At 36.3% G+C, this 27,254-nt stretch overlaps 1 protein-coding gene across 3 annotated transcripts; it reads right to left on the bottom strand.

Annotated features, from left to right (window-relative positions):
- Positions 1–370: 370 nt before the first annotated feature.
- On the bottom strand, positions 371–27,254 carry rcbtb2 (regulator of chromosome condensation (RCC1) and BTB (POZ) domain containing protein 2). Of its 3 annotated transcripts, none has more exons than XM_077207699.1 (12): positions 27,099–27,254; positions 25,267–25,398; positions 20,591–20,741; positions 18,857–19,023; positions 14,879–15,037; positions 12,938–13,045; positions 11,692–11,834; positions 9,450–9,640; positions 7,189–7,315; positions 6,007–6,146; positions 5,710–5,840; positions 371–1,220 (listed from the first exon to the last, which is right to left on the bottom strand). In XM_077207699.1, the coding sequence occupies exons 2-12, from the start codon at positions 25,390–25,392 to the stop codon at positions 1,080–1,082; spliced, it is 1,584 nt and encodes a 527-aa protein (XP_077063814.1). In that variant the 5' UTR covers positions 25,393–25,398; positions 27,099–27,254; the 3' UTR covers positions 371–1,079. The 3 variants fall into 3 exon arrangements, with proteins under 3 accessions (XP_077063814.1, XP_077063815.1, XP_077063816.1); XM_077207700.1 differs by having other exon boundaries at positions 1,138–1,277; XM_077207701.1 differs by lacking the exons at positions 371–1,220; positions 5,710–5,840; positions 6,007–6,146 and adding an exon at positions 6,774–6,894.

Genomic DNA, 27,254 nt, shown 5'->3' with positions numbered 1-27,254 from the left:
GGGAAATTAATTTTAAATATCATCTTTTCTTTATGCAAAAAAAAAATTATATATATATATATATATATATATATATATATATATATATATATATATATATATATATATATATATATATATATATATATATATATATATATATATATATATATATATATATATATATATATATATATATATATATATATATATATATATATATATATATATATATATATATATATATATATATATATATATATATATATATATATATACATACATACACACTTTTTTTTGGTGAAGTATGGTTTGGTCATTTTCTTGACAGATTTTGCAAGATTCCCTCGTTTTAGTGCTTGCAAAAATATGACTGCACAGAAACACAGACTTTGACCTTTCAGACATTGACCTATTCAAAATAACACTGGTACACAGGAAGAGTGCAAAGATATCAAAAATAACATTACTGTCAGTAAAAAACAACATAAATTACATTAGTTGGATCTGTAAATGAAATTGGTGCCAAAGTTGATACTAAATTACTATACAATATACGCTATAATGTTCTTATAATACATATTACTGTGTTAGAAGTTACTTCTAATGCCAGAAAAAGAAAGGAAATTATGATATCCTATAACACAGCTTTATCTTGGAACCCCGCAGGAGGTTCAGCTGTTGGCCTGCTTTATAAAGGCCATCATGACAATAAAAGATGGATTTGGTAACCTTGACTCAAAACAATAATTCAGTAACAGAAAAGCAACTCTTTCTCCATCAACACTTTCCTACATGAGATGGTTCTTCCCTTTTGCTTCCCTTGCTCGTAAAGCACCTCAGAGGTGTTTGCTTATCTATTTAAACTCGTCTCATCCCTTTGAATCCAGAGACACTAGTCTTGAATTCTTCCGCTTATGTAGGACTTCAGATGGGGGATGTAATTTAAAAGGCACTGGGACCCAGAAGACAACCAGTGCAGTGGCTTCCCACTTCTTCACTCTCAAACCACCGGAATTTGGCTTAAGTCTCTCCAGATCTGAGGCATTTGAGATAACATGCCTGGATGCAGCAGAAGACCAGTCTAGACTCCTTCTCTCTCAGTTTTTGAAGGCCCCGTAGCGGCTGGCTTTGCTGATAAAGTTCTTCAACAGATCGTGGTCCATGTCGGCGAAGGCCTGCGTCTGAGTGATGGCCGTCAGGTGGTTAACGCAAAACTTGAAACAGAACTCTTCCAGATCCTGCACATGAAGAGCGGACGAACTGATTCAATGAGAAAGAGAACCACCACCAAAGCCCTACAGAATAATATATGACACCTCAAATATATGTACATGTTTAGGGCTCTGTTCCAAAACCTATTGAGCTGTCAATATTTTTAGACATCATAGGTGTGCTAACTTTAGTTATAATTATTGGGGGGGGAGATACAGCTTAGTGTCGTAATATTTTGCATGGGAATATTGTATTGATCTTGGAATTGCGAGTATTGCGCATAACTTTGCCGTAAGATCCGAACATATAGGGTCAGATTTACTAAACAGGGCAACTTAGCGTGAGAGCGCAATTCCAAAAAAGTGCGTGGAAAGTTTGCGTGATAAACTGAAAAAGACGCAGCCGAATAATTTCCATAATGACCAACGCAATCTACCAAGAGCAGCGCAAATTAGCATCTGGTTTAAGACATACCGATTAATACCAGTAAATTGAGGAGCACAAACCTTAGTTAATCACCTAGCATGATTAATTTAAAATCTCTCCTCAAATAAATTTCACATCTGTCTTGAGTAAATCTTGAAAGTACTATGTACTTACATTGAAACTAATAATTTGATAAAATGGACTTATTGTGTACATACATGTTTATACATTGTACTTATATTTAAAAAAATACCTGCACGTAATTACAGCTGTAATTAATGTATTTACATTTGTAATAAACTGTTGACCCTTCCCTCACACCTTAACCCACCCTTAAACCTACCCATATCACCACACCTGACCCTAACCTTACCCGTATCACACCTCAATAGCAGCAAAAGTGTTTTACTATACAACATGAACACAATAAGTACTTTGTAAAAATTTTTCAATGTAAGTACATAATACTTAAAGTCGTCAGGAAATCAAATATTACCATTCGTATTTTTATATGTAATTTTGTAGCGTTTATTATAAATGATTTATCTGTGCACTTCATTATTTTTTTTTTAATTCATGTACCCTTATAATCTTTGATCAAATACGTTACCCTTCCCTCCCCCTCGAAGCGACTTCTCTTCCGGTCAAAATCTATTACTAGAGGGCGTGACTATTGTGCGTCTCGTCTTGGTTCGCGCAGAGAATGTCTAATATGGGCGGGAGGCTCATATAAATATAGGGTGATTCCTTCCAGAAAATTTGGCTGCTCGTCCTCGTTCTCATCATCGGGTTCCTCAATTAAAAATCCTCCACAACTGACTGTAAACTGGCATTCGTATCTGCCTCCATTTTGTTAGCAACGCCCAACCTCCAACGATCCAATCAATTCCCGAAGGACGAAATCAAGCCCCGCCCTACATTTTTTTTCTAATTTCAGAAGCCGTTTCACTCATATATACGTCACAATAAGGAAAAAAGGACAATCTCAACTTGCGTTCATGACGACTTTAAAGACACTTAATATAAAGTGGGACCAGTAGTTTTGATGGGGATGGGATGAGGGTGTGTAAATGATGAGAGAATACATTTACATTTTTTTAAAATCTTTTTTCCCTTTAAGGGGCTATATGTAAGAATTTTCATGTATTAATCGCTTTTTTTATAGCCAATGTTTGACCAGCTTTGAACTAATCTTAAAAAACAAAACCTTCCCTGACTTCCTAGTTTCTCTATGAAAGCCTGGAGACTGATTGTTATGTGAAGGACTCGGGACGTTTTTGCCAGGAAAATCAAAAGGATGTGACGTTCACATGCTCTTCCGTTCAGTGACACGTGAAACGAATGCTTTTACAATGTTCAGGATAATAATGAAGGAGCCATTCTGTACTGTAATGTCAATGTGTCATGCAAAGAAAAGAGATTCATTCAAACTATAGTCTTACAGACAGATCTATATAGTCTATAGCCTTATTAATCAAACTATGATAACAGTAATTTTAATGACTTTGATGGCGGTGAATCGCAGATCTGCTGCAAACATCATCTGCTTATCAGATGCTTTCCTATCATATGCTCATCCTAACTGCTTTTTTCTAATTGCTCCCATTTTTTGTTGTGTTTATTTTGTTATTGAGAGGAAAATGTGCAGCACATATTTCCATATTCATCCAAACGTTAATCGCAGCGTGAACGCTGCCTGGATGTTCGTTAACAGTATATCACTGCAAAGGTGTTTCCAACTTATTTTTACTTCTAAGCAAAGAATGAAAAAGAACTTCGCCGGGAGTATATAGGGACCTCTGATTCACGTTCAGTCTCTTGTATGTTTTGTGAGCACGAGCAATAAGTTGCCAGCTGCAGTTCATTTAATGGCCACCGGTGTCACTAATAACAAGCATTTCTGAATTCAGAATATAGCAACTTTAAGAAGAAAATTACATTAATGCCGTCATCTCATTTTATTCACTGAATGAAAACACCCCGTAGTATTTTTGTGCTGCCTGAAAATTGCCATTAGAAGTTCAAAAATAAGAAGAAAATAGTTTGATTTTTATGATGTTTTATGAACCCAGCCTTTTAACTTATGTGTGGCAAAATAAGGGTCAACAATTGATTTGATACAGGATGCATAATTTATCCTTTAAATACGGGACAATCCCATATTTTAGCGGATGGGTTGCAGCCCTAGAGTATTGGATTATTAGCTTAGCAATATGATAGTTTTCTGCATTAGATTGTTCCTGTCCTTGTTTACAACTCACAGTAAATAACACGAAAAGTTGAGAGGAATGAATGAGAGTGAAGAAACACAACATTAACTTCTGCTGATTACTCACACGAATATGTGACACAGACACATCATATGTAAGCTTATAAATTAAATGGTTATAAATACATGTACTATTATTTCTATCTTACCTGGTTTAACAAACCGATCACTCATAGCAGCCCAGAGACTCAGCCATTTGCAACAATATTTGCATTTACATGTTTATTTCTTATTATAGTTTTAAGTCATCAGCTTTAAGTTTTTTACATTTGCTAGGACACATTTCTATTGGGTCAATTTTTCAAAGCTCTTTCTTCACACAGCACAACAGCAGCATATGGATCATTTACCATTGTTTTGGCACAAAATGCCTTCAATGACTTCATCTTTCTAATTACATTAATTATTTGCTTACTTAGACATAAACTCTATATACCTACAGGCCACTTTGCACATACTCTTTTCAAAACTGTTAAACTTATGTTCAAAACCTAACAATACAAAGCTGAAAGGTTTCAACGCGTTTTTTGTGTTCACACCCAAGCGATTTTCGCTGACGATGAGCCGAGTGAACATGCAAATTCATTCCCTGACATTAGATGAAGCTTAATGTAAAACAGAAATACCCCGGAAAGACAATTAAGTGAAATGAAACTCGCCATCAAGGCCCATTTGCTCTGCAATACCACTCCATAAGAGTTCTCTTTTATCAATATTTTTTTGTAGTCGCTGTCGCGTTTGTCATTCAGTTTACTATGTTCCGACACCAACGAGACCAGCAGCTCTACATTTATCTTGGCTTGCATCTTCCTCGACTTCTTCCCGGCAGTGTGTAGACGCTACTTGGTGTTTATCTTCTTCGCCGTTATGTATGTGTGCTCGCTGCTCGGCAAGACCGTTTTGTGTTTGAGCGCCCCCAAGTTGTGTTTTACTGTGACTTCAGAAGCTCCTGACACGTGAGCAAAAGCGCCAATCTCATTGGTTGGATAGTTTTTGACGCGGCGCGTCAAACCAAAAAAACAAACCCGAGGCGTTTTTTAAAAAATTATGCTTTTACCCGTGGCGTTTTTCGCGTCGGTGTGCACACTCACATTGGCGCCCTTTGTTTAATCACGAGGCGTTAAACGTCGGCGAATATCGCGCGCGAAATTCATCCCAGTGTGAACAGGCCTTTAGTATTTCAATTACATTAGAATCTAGACAAAAGGTCAAAACTTAATACAAAATAATTTTGTGCTGTAATAAAAACACGGACCATGTAACTTAAACTGCAGTTCATAAACAGTTGAGAGTGTGATTCTTGTTTTATCAAGAAATTTTACAAAAGAAAACATTGTGTAATGCTCCTGTTGTTAGTGTTTTTTAGGTTGCTGTTTTATGAGTGACATTGTGTTTATTGGGTGAAAAACTTTGCTAGTGTCACAGAAGAATGAGTTGAGACATGAATGAAATGTTTTGGTGGTGCTTTTTGAATGCAAAATTAACTGCTGTGCCAAGATGAAAGCTGGTTACGAGAAACTGTGAAGAGTCTGAAAAAATTACCTGGGAAACTGAGAAAAATGGGTCCTAGTGATTGTAAAAAGAAAACAAGCTGTAATGTGCTAACATCAAACTCTGTCATCAATGATTGTTAGTTAAAAAAATGTCTGCACTTCATGTCTGTGTTCTTTGTATTTGTAATTATTAGTGTACCACGCAGTTAGCTTAGCAATTATGTAAGCTGAGTCTACTGTGTACTTCACATATGCTATCTTTGAGTATTGAGTTGTTAGCTTGTTTGGAACAGGACCTATATGTAAGTGGATGGATATGAGTCTCACCCGTGCTTCATACTTGACAGCAGCTGAGAGCAGTGTTACAGCGTTCTCCTCTGCGATGCCTCTCTTGATGGTCTCCTGACACAGTCTTTTCAGACGACTCTCACGGTAGTAAGTGGCCAAATCCAGCAGACCTTTACAATGCAAACCATCACAGGATCATAAAGACCAAACAACATCATCACTTAGACATTTCAGCACACGAGTGCTGCTCTAGGGGCCAGTCTTATAGCGTATATATATCTGTGTTCAATTGATTTCAGAGTGTGATATGGCCGTCAGCATGAAGGGGTGTTTTACCAATAGCGTCCTCAGGTGGGAGGTTGATGGTATCAGTATACAGGTATTCTAGGAATGCACGATACACCAGATAAGAGAACTGATGAATCTCTATGGCCTCTTCATCGGTCTCGTTCAGCAGAGCTCGGAAATGCTCACACCTACCAACACAACCACAAAATGGCATATTTTTATTAATGCTATTTAATTTTGATGTTTGTTAAAAAATCCTTCTATTGTAAAAAAAAAAGAAAATGTGTTATTTTTAACAGCTCAGAAGATTCATTTGTTCACAAATACATGCTGTATGTTTGTTGTTAGTAAAAAATAACGAATGTATGCTGTACATGTGTGACTTAGGGACTAAGAAATGCATTCAGAAATGATTACCCCATTCCTTTTGTCTTTACCATGCAATGTTAGAGATTTGGAGCCCTGAAAAGTGGGGTCGAAAAATAATTGTCGCTTGGAACTCCATTATAGAGTTTTTTTCTTAAATCTGTTGTTAATGATTAGACTATAAACACTTCAGTCCCTCCAAAGGCATAATTTTGGTGGTTTGGCATGCAGAGATATTGTGTGTGTGTGTGTGTGTGTGTGTGTGTGTGTGTGTGTGTGTGTGTGTGTGTGTGTGTGTGTGTGTGTGTGTGTGTGTGTGTGTGTGTGTGTGTGTGTGAGAGAGATTGAGTGAGTGAGTGAGTGAGTGAGTGAGTAAGTGTGTGAGAGAGAGAGAGAGATAAAGAGAGAGAGAGAGAGAGAGAGAGAGAGAGAGAGAGAGCTGAAGCTGAACTACACTACATGTCTTGTTTGCCCTGTATTATTATGTCTAATTTGCATTGTATTTTTTTACAGCTTCCCTCTCAGTGTCCTGTCTGCACTTGAATCCCCAACTCTCATTTTTTTTGACAACTGGAAAGAAAAACAAACAAACTTTAACTACAGAACGGCTCACATAAGATACAGACAGAACACATGGTTCCAAATATTAAAACAGTGACTGTAGAGACAAAGAGTAATACTTATGCAACAGTACACAGTCAGGAGTGTGTCTGTACATGTTCATATCAACTCATTTAATGATGGGAATGATAACGGAGGGGAAAACCCAAATCTTCTGTTGACTAATCACACAACAGGAAAGCATGATTTTAACTAAAAAGGCAAAAGGCTTTAGAGATCATTTGATTGCAGGTTTCAGGTTACCTGATTTTAAGAAGGGCTTTGTGCACGTGAATACACTTGCCATCAACCAGGAACTTTAGATCAGAGATTTCTGGGCTGTCAAACTCTCGCTTTAGTGACTGGGCAACAGTCAGGTAGTCATCTCCATCTAATGAGTCAGAAAATACAACATAAAATAATACATCTCAAAGTGAAGAGTCCTGTTCGGAGATGAAGGGTTCTTGTTGGGTTCAACAAATTATATATATATATATATATATATATATATATATATATATATATATATATATATATATATATATATATATATATATATATATATATAACACTTACAAAATAGCAACATTAATGCAGGCTTTATTTAACCCTATTCATCACCCGTAGTTCAAGCCAGGGTTGCCAGATCTGTGGGTTTTCCTACACCAAACATTATTTGTAGCGCCTCTCATCCAATAATCGCCAAGAGCTCTGTGCTCTGTTACTTCTGATAAGAAACAAAGTCTCAGTTTTAAATTCTGTACAATTTATCAAGCAAGGCATGATTTTCCATGAAGAAGTGTTTATGAAAACTACCTAATGTTAACATTTTAGCTTTTATTTGAAAGTAAATAATATATCTGGCAATAAATAGCAGTTTAATAATATAGCTATGTTGTTCATTTTAACCTCTAATATTACAGTGTACCAAATGAAAGGGTTTCCTGTATAGTTTGCAGCATTATTTGGGAGAGATTTTTTTAACCTTAAGAAAAAAATCAAACAATCGGCATCGGCCGATATCATTCTGAATAATCTGTTATCGGTATTGGCGGAGAAGTTTAGTATCAATGTCAAAAATTCATCATGTCTAGGGTTACTCTTTCGCCGTAAATCGTTGCGTACGTGATATTAATTTCATAACAGTTCAATAAAAAAATAGTTAAAATTAAGTTACTTACATTTTTAGACTGTTTTTGTTCTGTTTTAGCAGCGAAAATAGTTCCAAACAACAGAACCATATCACGTCTCACAGCAACAATCATCCATGATTCATTACTGAATCATTCAGCGTTTTGAACTAATCGCTTGAGTCAAAGATTCAATTGCCCATTATTAAACCGCCTCATTCTGAATCAATCAGCCGTTTGAACGAATCGTTTACATTAATGACTCAATGACTCGCTCATTAAGACGGCCGCCTGCCGCCTCCTACTGGCGGTTTAGTTTCAAAGTATCATTCTTTTCAACATTCCTTGTATATTCAAAAAATATTCAAAATAATCTCATTTAATACAGTTATAATTTTTCAATGTAAATTATTTAATTTGATTGGTAACAGCCTAGTGTCTTATTATTTTATTTGAATGTATTGATAAAATGTAAGAATTTTAAATGAAATTTAGAGCATACATTAAATAAAATTAGGGGGAAAATCCCCTTTATAAAGGTACAAAAAATTGTTCTGATAAGAGTGTTTTCAAAAATGAAACATTGACAATAAGTTTAAAGGGAGTAAAGCCTCTGTTTAGGCTATAAAGAAAATATAATTTTCCCAAAAAAAGAACTTTTAATTTAAATAAATGTTAATTATGTGATATGTTTCCATAATATCATGCTTAATTGAATAATTGTAATGTGATGATCAGATGCACATATCTAAATCAAAGAATATGGATGGTTGGCGGGTGGATTATTATTTATTTTTAACAACAGATTCGAGTGACTCAAAGTGCACCAGATTAATGAATTTATCTTTAAAATGTACAGAATTTTCTCCCGGGGGGGGGGGCTTTTTCTCCCCCCCCCCCGGACCCCCCTAGTGTTACCATTTTACCACCTTCGCCTCATTTTGAAGCAGGAAAAACCCTGCACTAAATAGTTGTTAGATGCTATTTATACTTAGCTATTTATTATAGTGGCAGGTACTATTTGCTCCTGAGTGTATTGTAGTACATTATGAAACAGTATGCAATAATAACAGCATATTCAGTGTATATGATTATATTTACTAGAATTCAATCATTGCTGATTTATAGGGACATTACTTGTACTTGACATTAGCCCCTTGGCTTTCACACATACAATCTTTAAACGTTGTCAGCTAACATTAGCCAGCTTTTAACCTAACATTAACTCTCACAACCCCAGCTAAAATGCTGTAATACTGGCTCTTCTCAGAGCCGGTTGGTTTGGTCCAAGACTGTTTAGCGAAGAATTCGTGCACAAAAACACAATTATGCTGTGAACATTAACAAGAGCTTTAGTATCCAGTGAGAAAGCTGATTTAGGAACAGCGCTCTTACCCACAGACAGGAGATGCCAGGTGACCGCCGGTGTGGCGAAGCAGGCGAAGACGTCGTCAGTGCTGGTGAAGTGTGTGAGGTGAGGGTATGCCACGGCCTGACCCCGACACTGACCCCACATCAGCACCTGACCGCTCTGAGTTTTGGCCGCTGACGTGTGACTGGTGTGACACGCAGCGACCTCCACCATTCTGCAGGACACACAGATGCTGTGGTTATATCATTAAAAGCGTCCGCATACGTTTGATACATAAGAATAAAGACATTTTGATTGGTAAATGGTAAAATAATTAGGAAATTTCAGCAAAAAATCCAACACATACAGTAATTCATTCTTTATGTTATTGACACATTATTCAAAAACAGAATCTTGAGTACTGGAAAGAAACTACAGAACAAAAAGGTTTATTTTCTAGAGGAACAATTTTGGATTATTCTAAACATATTCTCTTACACATTTTACCCAGGGGGCAAAACACTTGTTTTTTTAGCAAATCAGACATGACAAAATGCATGATTATATGGTGTCATGGCTTTGCAATCAAAAAATGTGGTTATAATGGAAGTCAATGGGGCAAAAACAGCCACGAACAGTAAATGAGGGAGAAAAAGTAAAAATCTGATGCTGCACAAAAACTAACAATGCATCAAAACCAATGTTGTGTCCAAGACTGTGATAAAAGGTAAAAAATAATCCAGTCCACATTCACATTTTATATTGAAAATAAGTCATTTTTTTATGAAAATGACTTATTTCATTAAATACGTTTTTTCCCCAAAATCAGCGAAATCATTTCTGAATTTTGCAATTAAAGAGCTAAAATCCTGATTTTTTTTTTTTTTACATTTAGTAGTTTTGTTCAGGACTGAGGGTGATTAATAGATTAATGCAACAAAAAAAAAAATCTGATACATTTTTACAGCAAGTAGTTGCTGTTTTCAGCCACGAACATTACAAAAGGGTATTGAATTTGAACAATGCACAAGGGTTAACTCTTACATTCCAATTACGTACAATCAATGCATCAGATGAAAGCTTATCTTCCACTTTTTTGAAAGGTGTGCTCAGTTTGTTTCTATCATAAAGTATCAGGGAGATATGGCTCAGGATTCATGAATATAATTAAACCTTTTTAGCATGTTTGGGTGATTCCGGGGAGTTAGAGCAGAATTTGAGGTAGCATTGTTTTGACCCTAATTACAAGTTTCCAGCAGCTTGATGTTGTTCCTCCCAGGTTGCGATCCTCAGACATCATAGATTTCATTTTTATATGACAACCTTTTACAGCAGCCCATGTCTGCTAAACCCCCTTTGCCCCCTGGGGATTTATTTGATCAAAAATAAAGTAAAACAGTTGTGAAATATAATTGCAATTTAAAATACGTGTTTTAAATTTGAATATATAGTAAATGTAATTTGTAACAAACTGATCTTTAGTGTTTTAAGCTGAGTTCAAGTATAAATTGTTTACTAAACAAACAGACTTTTTTCTAATCCAAACTGTCTGAGAAGTATGGAAGCTTGTTTCCGCTACAGAATGAAAAATAAAAAAGGTAATTGCATTTTTTTATCTCACAATTCTGACTTTTTTTTCTCACAATTGCGAGATATAGTCAGAATTGTGTGAAATAAAGTAGCAATTGCGTGTTGTAAAGTCAGAATTATGAGATATAGACTATTCTGAGGGGAATTTTTTTTTTTTTTTCCATATAGGACTTTATAACTCACAATTCTGACTTTATAACACGCAATTGCGACTATTTCACACAATTCTGACTTAATATCTCGCAATTCTGACTTCATATCTCACAATTGCGACTTTATTTTCTCACAATTCTGACTTTTTATCTCACAATTGCGAGATATGAAGGCAGAATTGTGAGAAAAAAGTCGCTATTATTATTTATTTAGTGGTGGAAACAAGCTTCCATAGAGAAAGGCTCTCTCAGTTTCCCACAATTCTAGAGTGGACGCCCACGTGTGATAACAGGTCCTGTTGAAGTGCTTCCTTAACCGTTCCTAGCTTTTGAATCACATACTCAACTGACCTACTTTTCTCACTCAATCAGACTGTGTATTTGTTAAATGTTAAGGAAATACATTACATGAGTATGAATAGCAATATTTCTAAACTGTCAGACAGAGGCATTCAACTGCACAGAAAACCAGGTGAGAAGATTTACACCAGATCAACTGTCTCTGTGAAATCAGTCAGGTGGGAAGCCGTGATGTGGATCTCACCTCTCCTTGTCCATGTTGATGAGGGTGGGCACAGCCTGGTTGCTCTTGTTGCCCGTACCCAGCTGCCCGTAGGAGTTTGCACCCCAAGAGTAAACAAATCCCTCATCTGTCAGAGCCAGTGTGTGTGCGTATCCACATGCCACCTGTGGAGAGAAGACAGATCAGGGCTGATACGAGCACCTTTTGTGCACCGTACATCTACGATGACAGCTGAATGTTTACAATAACACGGGGTAATTGAGATTAATGAGAGTGGTATTTGGCTATTCATGTGGTTGAACAGGGCGGTCACATACTGTTTCAAAGCACCTGATGACTGACGTGGCCATAAACCAAAAATTGTTTGATCAATGAAAATTTTAATTTCTTTTTGTCTAATAATTTTTATAATTCTATTTCCTTTTGTTCGTCTGTGGATCATTTAAAGGTCGTGCACAGAAAATAATTTGTCTTAATACCAGGAGTGATTTCCTGATATCAAGGCCTACTCAAATAAATATGGATTACAAAATAACAACAATAAAACAGAATATTACGAAATCCGTCACTATTATAAAATAATAATAAAACCAATTTTTTACCAATGTTGTTACTGTTAACTAAAACTATTAAAAATAGTTTTCGTTAATAGAAATAAAGCTGAAATAAAATATAAATAATAGATTTTTTTAGGAATATATATATATATAGATTTTTTTTATTATTAACTTTACATTTTTAGAACCAAAAAAACTTATTTGAAAATTAGCAATGTTGCCTTGGCATCTCACTGAAATCAAATCAGTTTAAGTTTTACTTAGGAACTAAAATTAATCAAACTAAAATTTAGAAATTAAAAAGCTAAATTAAAGCTAAATAGACACATTTAAAAAAAAATACTAGTTAAAACGATAACAGAAAATCTAAAAATAAAAGCTAAATCACAATATTAATAAATACTATAATACCAAATAAATAATACTAAAACACTGTATTTACTATATTATTACAGTAATTAATTTGAATCAAATAATAATACTAAAACACTGCATTTTACTATATGTTATTATTTTGAATCAATGCAAAAAATTAAATATGCATAAAATTGAGACTTTGATGTGACTTGAAATGTATGTTGTTATTATTAGCAAAGAACATAATTAGATATTGTTCCTTGATCATTGCAAAGTAAAAGCTGTCCCCTAAGTTTTTCTCATGAAAGCCACCATATCCCACTGATTAGTACCCAGAAGTCTTTGTTAGTCACCTGTACGATGTTGATTCCCTGTAAGGCAGCGATCCGGCAGGGGGTTTGCTGGTTACCATTGTTGCCCAAACCGAGCTGCCCATTGCAGTTATAACCCCAGCCATATGTCTGTCGACACAGAGCCTTGAGTTAAACCTAGTGCTGATTACAGCATGTACCACAACATTAATTAGTAAAGAGTTTTAAAAATTCACCACCTTCATACTACTGAATCCAATAACTAGATGAATGTAGCAAATGTGTGTAAATCTAGAAAGGCTCTAACTACTTACAGTTCTCATGGTTTCTCATGGTATTTGTGTTTAAGACATAATTAGGCACAAAAATGAACCTCCTGGCTGACAGCCAAGACAGTTACAATCACAGTTTGCAACATAATAAAAGTAACTGAAGTAAACATCATGTCCAGACAGCATGCCGACATGTCCCGACAGCATGCTCACAGTACTTAGTTCAATTAGTTGTGCAAAGAAATTATTCATGCCCCACATGCCTAAATTCCATAATAAGGAATTTTATTTCTTTATGTGGTTGCTAATCCACCAAATAGTAATACATGTTTTTACTTGTGAACAGTGTTAAGTAAAGTTACTTTTAGAAGTAATGCGTTACAAAATTGAGTTTCTCCCTTAAAAAAGTAACTAATTGTGTTGGTTACTTTTTATGGAAAGTAATGCGTTACGTTACAGTTGCGTTACTTTTTCTCCCCTGGGTTGGGCTTGCTTGTTTTTTGCCGAACGTTCAGGCCCTTTCACACCAATGTTCACACCAAAAGTGAAATGAATGAGCCTCAGGCTGAAGGAAGTGCAAATTCACGCCTGTACAGTTAAACCCCATTTTTAGAAAGTTGGGACATTTTGTATAATGCAATAAAATCAACAATCTGTGTTAAGTGACAATGGTTTTCCAAAGTATTCCGGAGCCTATACTTAACACAGTAGCATGATGGTTTCTCGTGTAATCTCGTCTGAGGACTCAAAGGTCACGCAGATTCAACTGAGGTCTCCTGCCTTGCGCAAACAAAACCGAGATTTATCTGGATTCCCTGAATCTTTTCACATTGTTAAGTATGGTAGATGGTGAACGACCACAATCTTCTGCAATCTTGCATTGATAAATTAATAAATCAGAATTGTTTGACAGTTCTCTCATGAGATGACACAAAGTGGTGAGCCATGACTTATCTTTGCTTGCAAAGACCGAGTTTTTGGTGGTCTTTTACACTCAAACATGATACCCTCACCCATTACCGGTTCCCCTGCTCATTGTGGACTGTTTCAAAAGAGTTTAACTTGGATATGGTATTATCTTTCCATTTTTATTTTGCCTCTGTCCCAACTTTCATGGAGTGTGTAACAGCCATCAAAGTCAAAATGTGTTTATATCTACAAAGTACAATGACGTTGATCAGTGAAAACATTGCATTTTTTTTCTTGTACTTTTGTTGGTTAAATAAAGATTCTAATAAATTAAAGATTCACAAAATGTCCCAACTTTTCTGAAAATGGGGTTGTAGATTGCACAGCTCAGTGCTGCCCTTCTGGATCCCAGAAGAATAGGACGCAGGAGAAGAACGTTCAACACACTTACTTCAGCAAAACGAAAAAATAATAATAATAATTCAACACCAATGTGATGATTTGCTTATTCGTATGGTTGACAGGGCTCCAGACTGCGGCCAAATGGTCGCATTTTGTGATCTTTTTGCGTCAAAATTTTAGAGGTCGCACTGGACGTCAGTCAATACATGAGAAAACAAAGTAACTTGCATAACTTATTTGTAAAACTAACTCAGAGTAAAGTAATGCGTTACTTTACTTGTTAAAGTAATCTGATTACGTTACTCGTGTCACATGTAATCCGTTACACCCAATACTGATTGTGAATAAATATCATTGAATTTATTTGATTATTTTAAACTTGTTATTAATCTCAACTCACCTCTCCGTTGTCCAGGACGGCCATTGAGCAGAGCTGTCCGCAGGCGATGTTGACCACCACCTTGTTCTGCAAGCAGCTGCTGACCCGCCGGGGGGTGGGCTGGTTGGCCGTGGATCCCGAGCCCACCTGCCCGGAGTTGTTGTAGCCCCAGGCAAACACCTGTGCACAAGAGAGGACATGAAATGGATCAGAAAAATCATTTGTGGCATACAGGCATAACTATTTCAGAAAATCCCAAACTTTTGCGATTTGATAAAGGCACTAAGACATATTGCATTCGATTTTAGTTCTTTCGACGGATACTTTATAAAAACAATAGCACAAAACACAACGTTAGAGACCTTTTGTTATATTGGGAAGTTTAAAACATTTTCGATTCATTATTAAACTGTGGGGGTTAATGTCAGATCCCTATCTATCTATGTATGTATGTATGTATGTATGTATGTATGTATATATGTATATATCTTTTAATATATATATATATGGTTATGAGGCTGTTTTTAATGACTACATGCTTTTATTGTCAACCTTGCAAAAAAAGGCAAATACATAAACAGTGATATGTTATTGTTGTCACATGCAGTTTTATCCCATCTCTGTGTTAGACGACTGCCACTCCTTCAGAAATGCCTCAAGCGTTCCCAAATACGGCTTCATGCAGGGACACTCAGACGCACAGCTGCTCTGTGTTTATGATCAAATACTTCAATGTGTTATGATGTACGTTCAGTACCATGGAAACATCCTTAATGTCTTTTTTCCCAGCTAGTAATTTTCAAGAACAGTGTCCAAGATTTTGTTGGGAATTTTTCCATACCTGTATCTCCAAGGGAAAATGTTTCTTTGGAAAAGCACGAACATTGATCATTATTTTCAATCATGTTAAATGAGTGCATACAGGTTTACTCACCAATTTACTGTGATTTTCATATCTGTATGAAGTATTCAATCCGAGAGTTGCCTATTTCTATAGGTTAGATACTGAAGCAAAATATATTTTTTACTAACTTAAATGTGTAACTTTTTTTTCTTCCATTTTTCGCATTATATTAAAAAACTGAAGTAAAAAAAATAAAAAGTTCACACTACACTGACAGACGGCAACCAACACGGACAATCACCAGATTAAAGTATGTCACTTCTCAGACTTTCCACGACCCGACAAGCACCGATTTAACATGTTCAATCTGCAAAAACAAACTTCATCATATGCCAACGACAGGGGTAACACACTGATCCGACAAAAACAGTCACCTTCAGTAGGTGCAGTGCCAACTGGCCTTAACAGAACTGAGGCTTTGCATTGTTGATGTCTGTTCACTTCAGTCATTCACAAACAGTGAAACATCCAAGTACTGTAGGTCAGTAAAAAATTATTTACAATATTTTTGGGATTCTCAAATTAATGTTAAGCTCATTTTATTATGTTATAATTGTGTTAACATAATTTGATTTCTCTGTTTATTGACAGCCTTAGTGCAAACAAAAAATAAAGAAAGTTAATTTTCCAAACAACATGTCATGGTTATTTCTGTTTAGAGACTATTACGTTATATATGTCCCAGTTATATCGGAGTTCTAGGGTGTATTCACACCAGGAAAGTCCGATAGTTCACTTGCTTTGGACCGGACCAAAACATTTTTTTTTTTGGTACGGTTCGCTTTCACACTGCTCTTTTTGCTTTTTGACGCGCTTGATTCCTGCCGGTTCCACAGTGAGAGCGGTGCGGCCAGAGTTTTGGGCGCTGCGGCATATTAAATATATTACTGATAGTTTTTCAGCGTGAGAAATACAATGAGTGGCGGGAGAGCGTGACAAAAGACCAAAATGAGTGACTGTCACGCTCAATGCGTGACACTTGTTTCCTGTTTCCTGAGTCTCTAGTAGCTCTCATTTGTTTCTATAGTTACTGATTAGTTCATCACCTGTGTCTAGTTTAGTTCATTACCCAGTGTGTATATATAGTTCTTTGTATTATTCACTGATTGTACAGTCTTGTTTTAACATGCTGAAGTTGAGCTATAGTTTCGGTTTGCTTTCCTTGTTTCCCTTTGTGATCTTCTTTGTGCAATTAAATACTGCTTGCAATTAGATCCTTAATATCGTTCACACATAGTAAACATGGGTCTTTACCCATTAAAATATACAGCTGCCTTTATAATTTAGGAAGGGGTCCCTCTGAAGGGGATTATAGTATTTAGGGCTCAACGTTAACTAAAGCACCAAAATTGTTTTATAAAGGAATATTCAATGTAATGATAATAACATAGCAGTTGTAATAAAAATGGCACTTGATATGTTATAGGGCTGCATGATATATTGTTTTAGCATTGATATCGCGATGTGTTCATCGATGATAGTCACATCTTATGATGTGCGATGTGTCAAGTATGGTATTGTATTGATCCATACGGACGAGCACCACTTTAACCATAAACCATCATAGAGAGAAGGTTTATCATTTGAACGTGTTTTAGGTCCTGTCAGTTTAAACATTCAAGTGATTTTAAACCATTCGAGCGCAAGAAGTCGCGAAAGAAAAGTCAGTTCGGAGCTCACACGCCTCACGCAAACACCTAATTCTGTTCTCTTCCATGTCTATTGGTGCTTGAATTGACACAATCATGCTAATACTCGGTGAGTATCCTCGTAAACACAGTCGAAAACCACTGAGAAAGAAAACAGATGCCTATCATTATATTGGATCCGTGCATTCGGCCTAATGCCTGGTTCAGATTACGCGATTTTGACTCCTAAAATCTTGTCGTGTCGTGGACAAGAAACATGTCAGACTACACGTTGCTTCCTGACCAGTCATCGCGTGCCATCTTTAACGACACACGTGATGTCATTGAGAAGGCGAAACTAGTAGCGAGTGACTTCCGGAAACGAACGTAAACAAACAATGGATGAAGAGGTGAGTGTTGTATTGGCTGTCCTCTGTTCAGAAAAACTTTTAAAAAAAGAAAGAAAACCCGACAATGGACACGTTCCTGGATTGCTCGAAGAGGAGAGTATGGGCTGTCAATCCTCCAAAGAGAACTTGAGGTAAAATATTGTTTTCTTACGAACCTTTCCTTCATGTCATAACTCCACCTAGTAGCACCATAGTCTCTCTTTCGTTTCGCCATTTTTGAAAGTTGTGTACGAAAAAGCTTCTGTGCTCCTATTGGTCAACCTCATACATGTGACGGAACCCGTCGTGGACGACCGTTTAAAAAATTAAACATGCTAGTCTTTTTGACATGATGTCGTGAAGCATCGCAGACGCGACGTAGGTTGTCGCCCACTATGACACACTATACGAGATGATACAATCGGATCTTGCGTCCCGACGCCCGTTGTTTTTTACGAATCCCCACGACACCCTACGTCAAACAGATCGTGCCAAAATCGGGCTAAAATCGTGTAAACTGAACCAGGCATAAAAGTGACAGCAGCCTAAGATTCCTGCTGTCTGTGTCATTAATGTTAATCACACAACCAAATACAAAGAGAAAATCTGTTTTGCAGCTTTAACAAAGATTAATTGTATTTAATGTATACGCCGAAGACTATGCAGTGTTATTTTACATATGATTATTCAATTTCTGTACCTGAATACTGAAGACTTACCTGAAAAACATAAAGCACTGCTTATTTCATTTGTATCTTTGTTCTATTGTATTTACCTATGATTGTTATTTGTATATTATTTTCTCTGCAGATTCACTCCCCTACAAAATCACCCCGATCATTCTGGAATGATTAATTCTTTCCAAATAGAGCGATTCAAGCCATCTGGTGAAATTGTTTTCATATCACAACATATAATCGCAGAAAATCTAAATATCGTTTTTTACAATATCGTGCAGCCCTAATATGCTCTCTTGTGTAAAGCGCCTTGCTCGACATGTGTTTGTTTTTAAAAGTCACAGTTTAATCTGTCTTAAGATCCATTTCCTCATTTTTGTTTGATAATCTCTCTTTTTTACCTCTCCCTCGGTGGTGAGGGCTATGGTGTGGTGGGAGCCGCAGGCCACCTCCGTCACTCTCTTGCTGATGAGGTTGGTTGAAACCAGGGCTGGGGTCAGGCCGTGGTTGGTGGTGCCGTTGCCCAGCTGACTGTAGCCATTGTGACCCCAGGCATAAACTTCTCCATCTACAGACACAGAGGACAAGATACAGATCTGAGGAAAAATCACTGGCTCTTATGTCCTTATGATTTATAAATAGATACACATACACAATCTACTACACAAGGCCAAATAAAAATACAACTGAACTTGAACATCTGACGCACATGATTTAATTAAAGACTCCGGTCTATTGCTGACCATCTCAACATCTGTTGTGTCTCAACTTTTACCTTAGTGAAAAATTAAATGTTGATCAGATATAAAAACTTTGTTCTCCAAAACTCAATGTTGCGACATGTAGAATATTTCTCATATTAAATCACCACCAAACACAGCAAAATTAGACAGCATAAAGATGTGCTTTAAAAATATCCCTTGAGGGTTTCACCACAAAATTTTAGGCACGAAATGGACCACATTGTGTCTTCCATATCAATATCTTCCATATTGTGGTGTATTTCTGAGTGAAACAGCAGAAATGCAGTCTTCAAGGTCTTCGCATTGTTATTAGAATTATATTAAGCAGAAGAACACTGACCCCAGAGACATCGCACTTTCCAAAGCCAAATCTGATACAGTTAAGTCAGCCAAATCACGTTTGATTGTTGAACGCATCTCCCATTAAAAGCTGTAATGTAATCTAAGGATTGAAAACCATAAACACTAGATAGAAGATTAAACTTCAGCTAGTGAATTAACCAGATACTAAAATTCAAAGTTTTCAACACAAATTTGACCTCACAACAAAAACTGAAATGCCACCCAACACCTTCCTTCATGTTAAAAATATTGCAGAAATACTAATAATTATTATTTAAAAATGATTAATAATTAATCTATGATGTAGCCATTACACTTCTATATATCCCTCTTGATGCTCAGCAGCTCACCATGTTTTTCTGTTTTGCTTATGATCACTTCCAAAATCAGATCCACACCCACTTCCCCAAGGCCTGTGTATACATTTGATTTACTATCTGGACAAACTAGTGTAAATATCATTAGGGACAAGACTCCAGCGTATACATGATAACATATGACTATTGTTTCACGGGCTGCACAGTTAAGATAAAATAATAATTGTTGCTTATTTCCCTTAATATTGTATTCTTATTATTTTGTGATCCAGAATAGCAGCACTGCAACTGGACATGCGTGAATCTGCATTTCCTTCAGCCTGGGGCTTATGCATTTTACTTTTGGTGTAAAAGGTTTATTAAAAAACAAACAAGCAGGCGCAGCCCAGGTGAGAAAAGGTTGAGAAAAACGTAGCACATTAAAAGTAACTAACACAATTAGTTGCTTTTTTACAGAGTAACGCAATATTGTAATGCGAAACTTTCCCCAACACTGATTATTATTATTAGAACATTGGGCTGCTTTTATGTTGTTATTATGAATTATGTTTCATGCTTGGAAGCACCAGAGGGTCATGAGGCCACCTCTGCATAATCAAGTGAAAATTTAAAAAAAAAAAACGTTTTTTACCATAGTAGGATTTTTAATTTCACCATCCTGCAACCAGAATTATTTGGTACAACAAAATACCAAATCATTGCCATTGTTCCATGTTAAGAAGATTTGTCAAACCTGCAGTGGCGATGACCACGTGTGGCCCTGTGCCGTAGCTCAGAGAGACAATTTTCTTCCCACACAAGATGTCGATCCGCCTGGGCTCGATGGAGCTCTGCGTGTCCCCGAGGCCCAGACAGCCACTGCAGTTTGTCCCGAGTGCAAACACCTGCGGGCGGGCACACAAACACATGAGATTGGGTATTAATGGTTCTCACGTGAGTTTTATATAAAGTTTACTTATATTTCATTATGGACCATGTGCCAGATATACTAAACAGGGCAAATTAGCGAGAGAGCGCAATCCCATACAAAACACCAATGGGATTGTCTAAAGTTCTGAGGGTGATGATAACTTCTTCCTCTGAGTGGATCAAATTCTCTCGGTTCTAGCATGCGCTCTCTGCGATTCCTCCTCCTACAGCAACTATCACAGCATGTTAAGGACAAAAAGGGTTACGCCTTGCTTTTCTGTCCATTAATGGTGACATGTTATGCCCCTTTTTACAAAATCTAATATAAATCTATGGTGTCCCCAGAATGTGTCTGTGAAATTTCAGCTCAAAATACTCCCCAGATCATTTATTATAGCTTTTCAAATTTGCCCCTTTTTGGGTGCGAGCAAAAACAAACTGTTTTTTGTGTGTGTCCCTTTAAAGGTACAATATGCAGGATTTTTTGTCACCAGGGCCAGGGGTCACTAACCTCTTACAATAACAAAGGCGTATAATGATGACGTATATTCCACATTAAGCGTAAGTATGGATCTTGTCGTTAAGCTGATGGATCTTTTATAGATGAGTGAATACATTGATGTTTTTAACATGACTGTGGTGTGACGCAGGGCGCCATTGCTAGCCGTATACCAGCGCCACACACAACGCGAGTCCCACAGATATAAAAGAATAAGGACATTTCATTCTACCGAACTACACGCAAGTGCTGAATTAATACTCACACAGGTCAGTTTATTAGACGAATTAAACTTGAGGTAATGCAGCGCTGTTTCACTTGCTCTAACAGTTACACTATAACACTAAACGGCATTTGAGTGTGTTGAATGTTGTTAGTTAGGTTGTGTGTTGGCTGTATGAGACTAAGTACGTTAAGCTAGATCAAGATTAGAATAACATACAGATCATATTCTAACATTTCATAATGTTGAACTAAATAACATTGATTAGTTTTATGTACATTTGCTCACCTGTCTAATAAAGTACATGCAACACTCGCGTTTGTCAAGTCGAAGTTAGTCGTGGACGTGGAGCTCTCGGTATCTCGAAAGATGTTGATCTTCGTTTTAGTCGTCTTTTTGTCTCAAAGTCTGCTTGCCATGGTCCATAATGTTTGAACAAAACAACAACAGGGTGAGCGTCCTGCTAGGCATAACGGGCATAACCCAGTTGTCAACGTCTGTCATCATGGTTACTAACGCAGTGCGAGCGCAAACCTGGCGGAAACCGAGGCTAACGCAGATATGACGCCATTGACTGGCGACTCCTCATCCCTGCTCGCACGCCCCGTTTCCTTGGTTAAAATCACAATTTTCTCACGATTTACAAATAGTTTGAAACATTTGGGATATTGTAAGAAATCAACTAAACAAAATATATAACATTGGCCTAGTGGTTTTTGGATATTTTACTGCAAAAATCCTACATATTGTACCTTTAAATGCAAATGAGCTGCTGCTCCCACCTCCGTTCAGAAGACGGTCGGTCCTTTACATGAGCTTCGGATACTCCGGCAATAACAAAACGCACAAATAATCTCACTCATCCAAAATCTCAGAAATAACCAGGAGCGAGTGCAGCCTTACGGAGAGACTCAGGAGGAGGTTGCAATTTTCAGACTGCACCTGGACATTTCTGAATGGTTAGTGGATACATTTATGTTGTTGTTGTGGAGTTACATCTATTCATGTCATCTACTTGTATGTACAGTCATGTTTAACTTTTACAAAAATTGAGTTCCCTGAGGTCTTGATAAGACAGCTGTGACACGTGTTGGTCTAATAGTGTTCAGTGCTCGTCTGTGCAGACACAACAGATCAGTTTGCATGCTTTGCTCGAACTTTTGTCATTGCGTTAGAACTAGTTATGCTGTTGTTGCTTGAGTAACCAAATGGCGGCGCCGTGGGTAGAAACGTGCAGAATAAGGGCCAGTAATATTATAATAAGTTCCGGAAAAATCAAAATACAAAAAGTAAATACGAGAGTGACGCAAACACAGGATTACTCTAGCAAGAAAACCATAGAGACACTTCTGAGGATTACAAGATATTTTTAAGTGCCAAGTTGTGGAAAAACACAGTCTTTGCATCCTTGTTATCCTAACATTAAGAAAGTGTGGATGAACTTTATTTTTAATAAATACATTTGTTTTTAAACTTGACACAGTTTGATGCAGTCTTTTCAGAGAGACAGAAAATAAAAGATGATGCAGAGACGACTAATATTGGATTCGACAGTAGCTAATGTCGCAACACACAAGTTTGAGTAACAGCGGTTTTACCATGTGTCACTATTGCTTTGATATGTACTCACTTTACTGTAAATGATGAAAGGTGAATATAAGAATGACAGTGCAACAAACGATGGCACGTTCATTTCTTAATTCGGTTATTCTGAGGTTTTAAAAATTTCACTGAATTCACACGTGTAATGGCGTGGTTGAATATCATTTTAATATGCAAACTGTTCATACCCAAACCCAATCATAGAAGTGGGCTTTACTTCCAAGTCTTGAATGAGGCACATCTATCAAAAAGTGTGAAAGAGAGTGTTTTTTTTATGTAAAAGTCTTTCTAAGATTAAGTGGACCTCAAAAAACATGAAATTTAAAAAGAAAATGGAGTTCATGACCCCTTTAAATACTCTCCTCCCAGAGTTTGCGGATAGTTACGGCTCTGATTGCTCCTTCTAGTGTAACTACAATCTTGTTTACACAGCATTCTTAAAGACACTGTGTGTTGTCACGTTAGCACTTGATCCCTTATTTTGATGACAAAAATGGTATCTTTCCATGTTTTGTTTTGTTATCTATTAAAAAATCTATCAAAAGCTAAAAGGAAAACAGAGCTAAAACAGTAAGCGTCCAGGCTCAGGACCTGCACCGAAGCTCTTCTCGGGAAGCAAACAAGGCTTGTGTTAGTATTATAGGCCTAAATATAGCCTCATTCTATCTGCTTATCAGCAGCCCAGGATCACTCTGGCTTTGGCTCTTTCCTATCGGTACACCAGTGCAAGGCTCAACAAAACATTTTTCTGCATCACAATCTCACTAGAAGATGCAGGTTAACCGGGTTCTTCTCGCCCACTCTTTTACGAGCACAGTAAATTCAGACATACTTCTTTTGTCACATACTGTCCTTCGCCTATATATAGTCGGGAAGTACGCGATATCGGACGCAGCCACAGTTGTTTATGAATGGGTCATTGAATCTTTGACTCAACCGATTCGTTCAAAACGCTGAATCATTCTGAAACACGCTGAGTGTTGCTGTGAGATGAGCTGTAATTCTCCTGTGATCTTTGTTTGGAACTATTCCCGCTGCTAAAACAGAACAAAAACGGACAATATTGTGTCTTAAATAACTACTTGTTTATTGAATTGTCGTGTGAAATCAGTGTCACATTTTCAATCGTGATCGTATTCAGGAAAACACCACTCTTGGTTCTGTGATGTTGATTCACCTAAAAATGAAAATTCTGTCAGTATTTACTCACCCTCATGTTGTTCCAACCCCGTAAGACCTTCGTTCATCTTCGGAACACGAATTAAGATATTTTTGATCAAATCTGAGAGCTGGATCACTCCTCCATACTAGTCCATAGCATTCTTGAGGGATTGAAACTTGCTGGCCTCGAAAAGTTATTAAAGACATCGTTAAAATAGTCCAAGTGACTACAGTGGCTCAATATTACGTTTACCAAGCGACGAGAATACTTTTTGTGCGCAAAAACAAACATAAATAACGACTTTATTTCAACTATTAATTTCTAATAAACTATTAATTTCAGCTCTCAGATTTCATCTAAAATATCTTAATTCGTGTTCCGAAGATGAACGAAGGTCTTACGGGGTTGGAACAACATGAGGGTGAGTAAATACTGACAGAATTTTCATTTTTGGGTGAACTATCCCCTTAACTGTAACATATAGTATATAAATATAAAAACTCCACATTTTGAATATTTACCGCAATATGTTACCTAATGTAACCCGTCAGTACATTATACATTATATATTATTATACACTATTGACCGCCACTTACACTAAATGTAGTATTAAAATCAGATTCATTCTCACGTTTTGGTGTTTCCCTTGTTATTTTTGTAATCAGTCGGGTCGCGCAAGTAAAATTTTCTTTTTAATTGCACCTTCAAAAAATCCACAAGCGTTAATGTCGAGATCTGCCAATAAACAGCATGGCTATATATAAATCTATATATTTATATTTGAATTAATATCACACACTAAAATTAGCAATATAATAGTTATACATTTACCCTAAATTAAAAAATGATGTAAGCCATTTACAGTACTTCTGACTGGTTTGTCGTCTTACTGAAGTATCCTGATGTGTGTGTGAGTGTGACGGAGCACGAGCTCCACCCAACCTAATGTACAGCGAGGATCTGCCCTCATTAATGCTTGATCTGTCCATTAAAGGCTCTCAGCGCTACTGCACCTCATCATTGACGGTAACGTAGATGGCCTCATTGGCAGCGCTGCCGAACACACAGGCTTGACGGACGAGCCGCAGCTCCTCAGGGGGCAGGAGGGCGAACACCGGCCACTTTCCCACGTCCAGCATACTACTCTGTGGTAAAACACACACACACTCACGTTAAAGAAAGCATCAGCAGCATCTCAAACAAATAGTTGCCTGCCTAACTAGACAGCATTTTTAGAAATGTTTTTTAGCATTTTAGCATTTTTGACTCGCATGTTGGATATCTGCAATACATGTAAATATAAATAAACACTATTTTTTTAAGCACATAGAGTCATGGTATTCTTTAAGACGGGGCTTTCAGACTGGGGTCCGGGGACCCACAGGGGGCCACAAGGGAGTGTAAGAGGGTCCATGGAAAAGTTTAAGGAAAAGACGGGTTACATTTTTTTTTATTATAAATAAAAAATAAGATAAATAATAATAATACAAAAAATTAAAATAATCTAACTAACTAAAAAATGTATTAAATTTAAAAATGTAAATAAACAAATACACAATTTAATAAAATAAACTAAAATGTGTTAGATTAAAATAAACAAAACATTATTAAAATAAAGTAAAAAATATTAAAATAAACAAATAAAACTTGATTACAATAAATAGTAAATTAATAAATTTGATTTGAAATAAATTAATTTAAATACAATTTGATTTAAACAAAAATAAATAACTATAAATAAACAGTTTGATTAAAACAAATAATTCAAATAGCCTAAATAAAATGTCATTTAAATAAATACAAATAAGAAAAGCAGTGCAAAAATGTAAAAAAAATAATAATAATAAAATGACAAAAATATATATAATAAATGATTAAAATAAATCAATTTAATTCAAATAAATAATACATGAATAAGTTTGATTAAAATTTATTATTTATAATAAATATATGAATAAAACATATCTAACTTACATCTAAGTGCAGTACTACAGTGAATTTTTTTTTTTTTTTTTACACATAATATTAATTTTTCACAATATGAATTGTCTTTATTCATGAAAATGACTTTTACATTTTAGGACGTGGGCCCTCGGACACAAATGATCATATTTTGGAGGTCCATGATGACCATCTAAAAGAATGAAAAGCCCTGCTTTAAGATCCAGTGGACAGTAGCATGTAATCTTCATTGTAAGAAAGACATACAACCAATACGTGTGTTTTGATCAATATGTAGACAGGTAGAACCATGGTGTGCCTGAAAATAAGTAGCATGACCCCACAAAAGCACTTCATTGTAAGGGGAAACCCATGAATATGAACTAACGTTAAATCTTTGCATTTTAAATTAAATAATAAAGCAACATAGTTAAATATGTAACATTTTAAGTAACTTAAACTCTGAGACAGGTTATTTGACATAGATTAAAAAAAAGACATTGCTGAAACAAATAATGTGTTACCAAACACAACTTCTACACTAAGTTAGTTGTTATCAAACACCAAGTCAGGATTAGAAAGTAAATTATATGAATGTTTATGTAAATAAACGCGCGTGTTGTTACTCGGCCGTTAGCTAACAAGCTAACATATTTATAACACCTCTTTTGTCAACAGAGATAAAAAAAAAACAATCCATAATCCGGTTTAGGCCTCAAGCTTAGATGTTAAATGCACTTTATGCAGCTGAATAGCAGTTGTTATAACATATTTAGAGGTGTTTGAATGGGTTAAACTGCTAGCTGATGTTAGCCGGCTGGAGAGACAGAAAGATAGATTGACGTCATAGAGAAGTGTCAATCCAATCCATAAAACTCTCTAACTGCTAACTGTTTAACGTTACCTTGTGTTAATATAAACTCCAAAGTCTTCATTCCTGGTGTCAATAGGTGATGACGACGTGGAGAAGAGGTCAGTTTTGCATGGCTAGGAGAGAGGAGAGCATAGCTGTGGATGTGTGCGGTCTTCTACTCTGCTAGCAGTGTGTGTGTGTGTGTGT

The sequence above is a fragment of the Siphateles boraxobius genome, unplaced genomic scaffold (genome assembly GCF_051911475.1).
Source record: "Siphateles boraxobius isolate OS27281-9 unplaced genomic scaffold, OSU_SipBor_1 6, whole genome shotgun sequence".
Lineage (NCBI taxonomy): Eukaryota > Metazoa > Chordata > Actinopteri > Cypriniformes > Leuciscidae > Siphateles > Siphateles boraxobius.
This window is presented reverse-complemented; position numbering and strand designations above follow the sequence as displayed.

Coding starts and splice junctions, on each gene's coding strand:
- rcbtb2 (XM_077207699.1), bottom strand. CDS start 25,392: ATGCTGGACGTGGGAAAGTGGCCGGTGTTCGCCCTCCTGCCCCCTGAG. Junction 15,038..18,856: donor CCCTCACCACCGAGGGAGAG/GTAAAAAAGAGA, acceptor TCTTGTGCACAG/GTGTTTGCCTGGGGCTACAA. Junction 7,316..9,449: donor CTGGCATCTCCTGTCTGTGG/GTAAGAGCGCTG, acceptor CTGACTCATTAG/ATGGAGATGACTACCTGACT.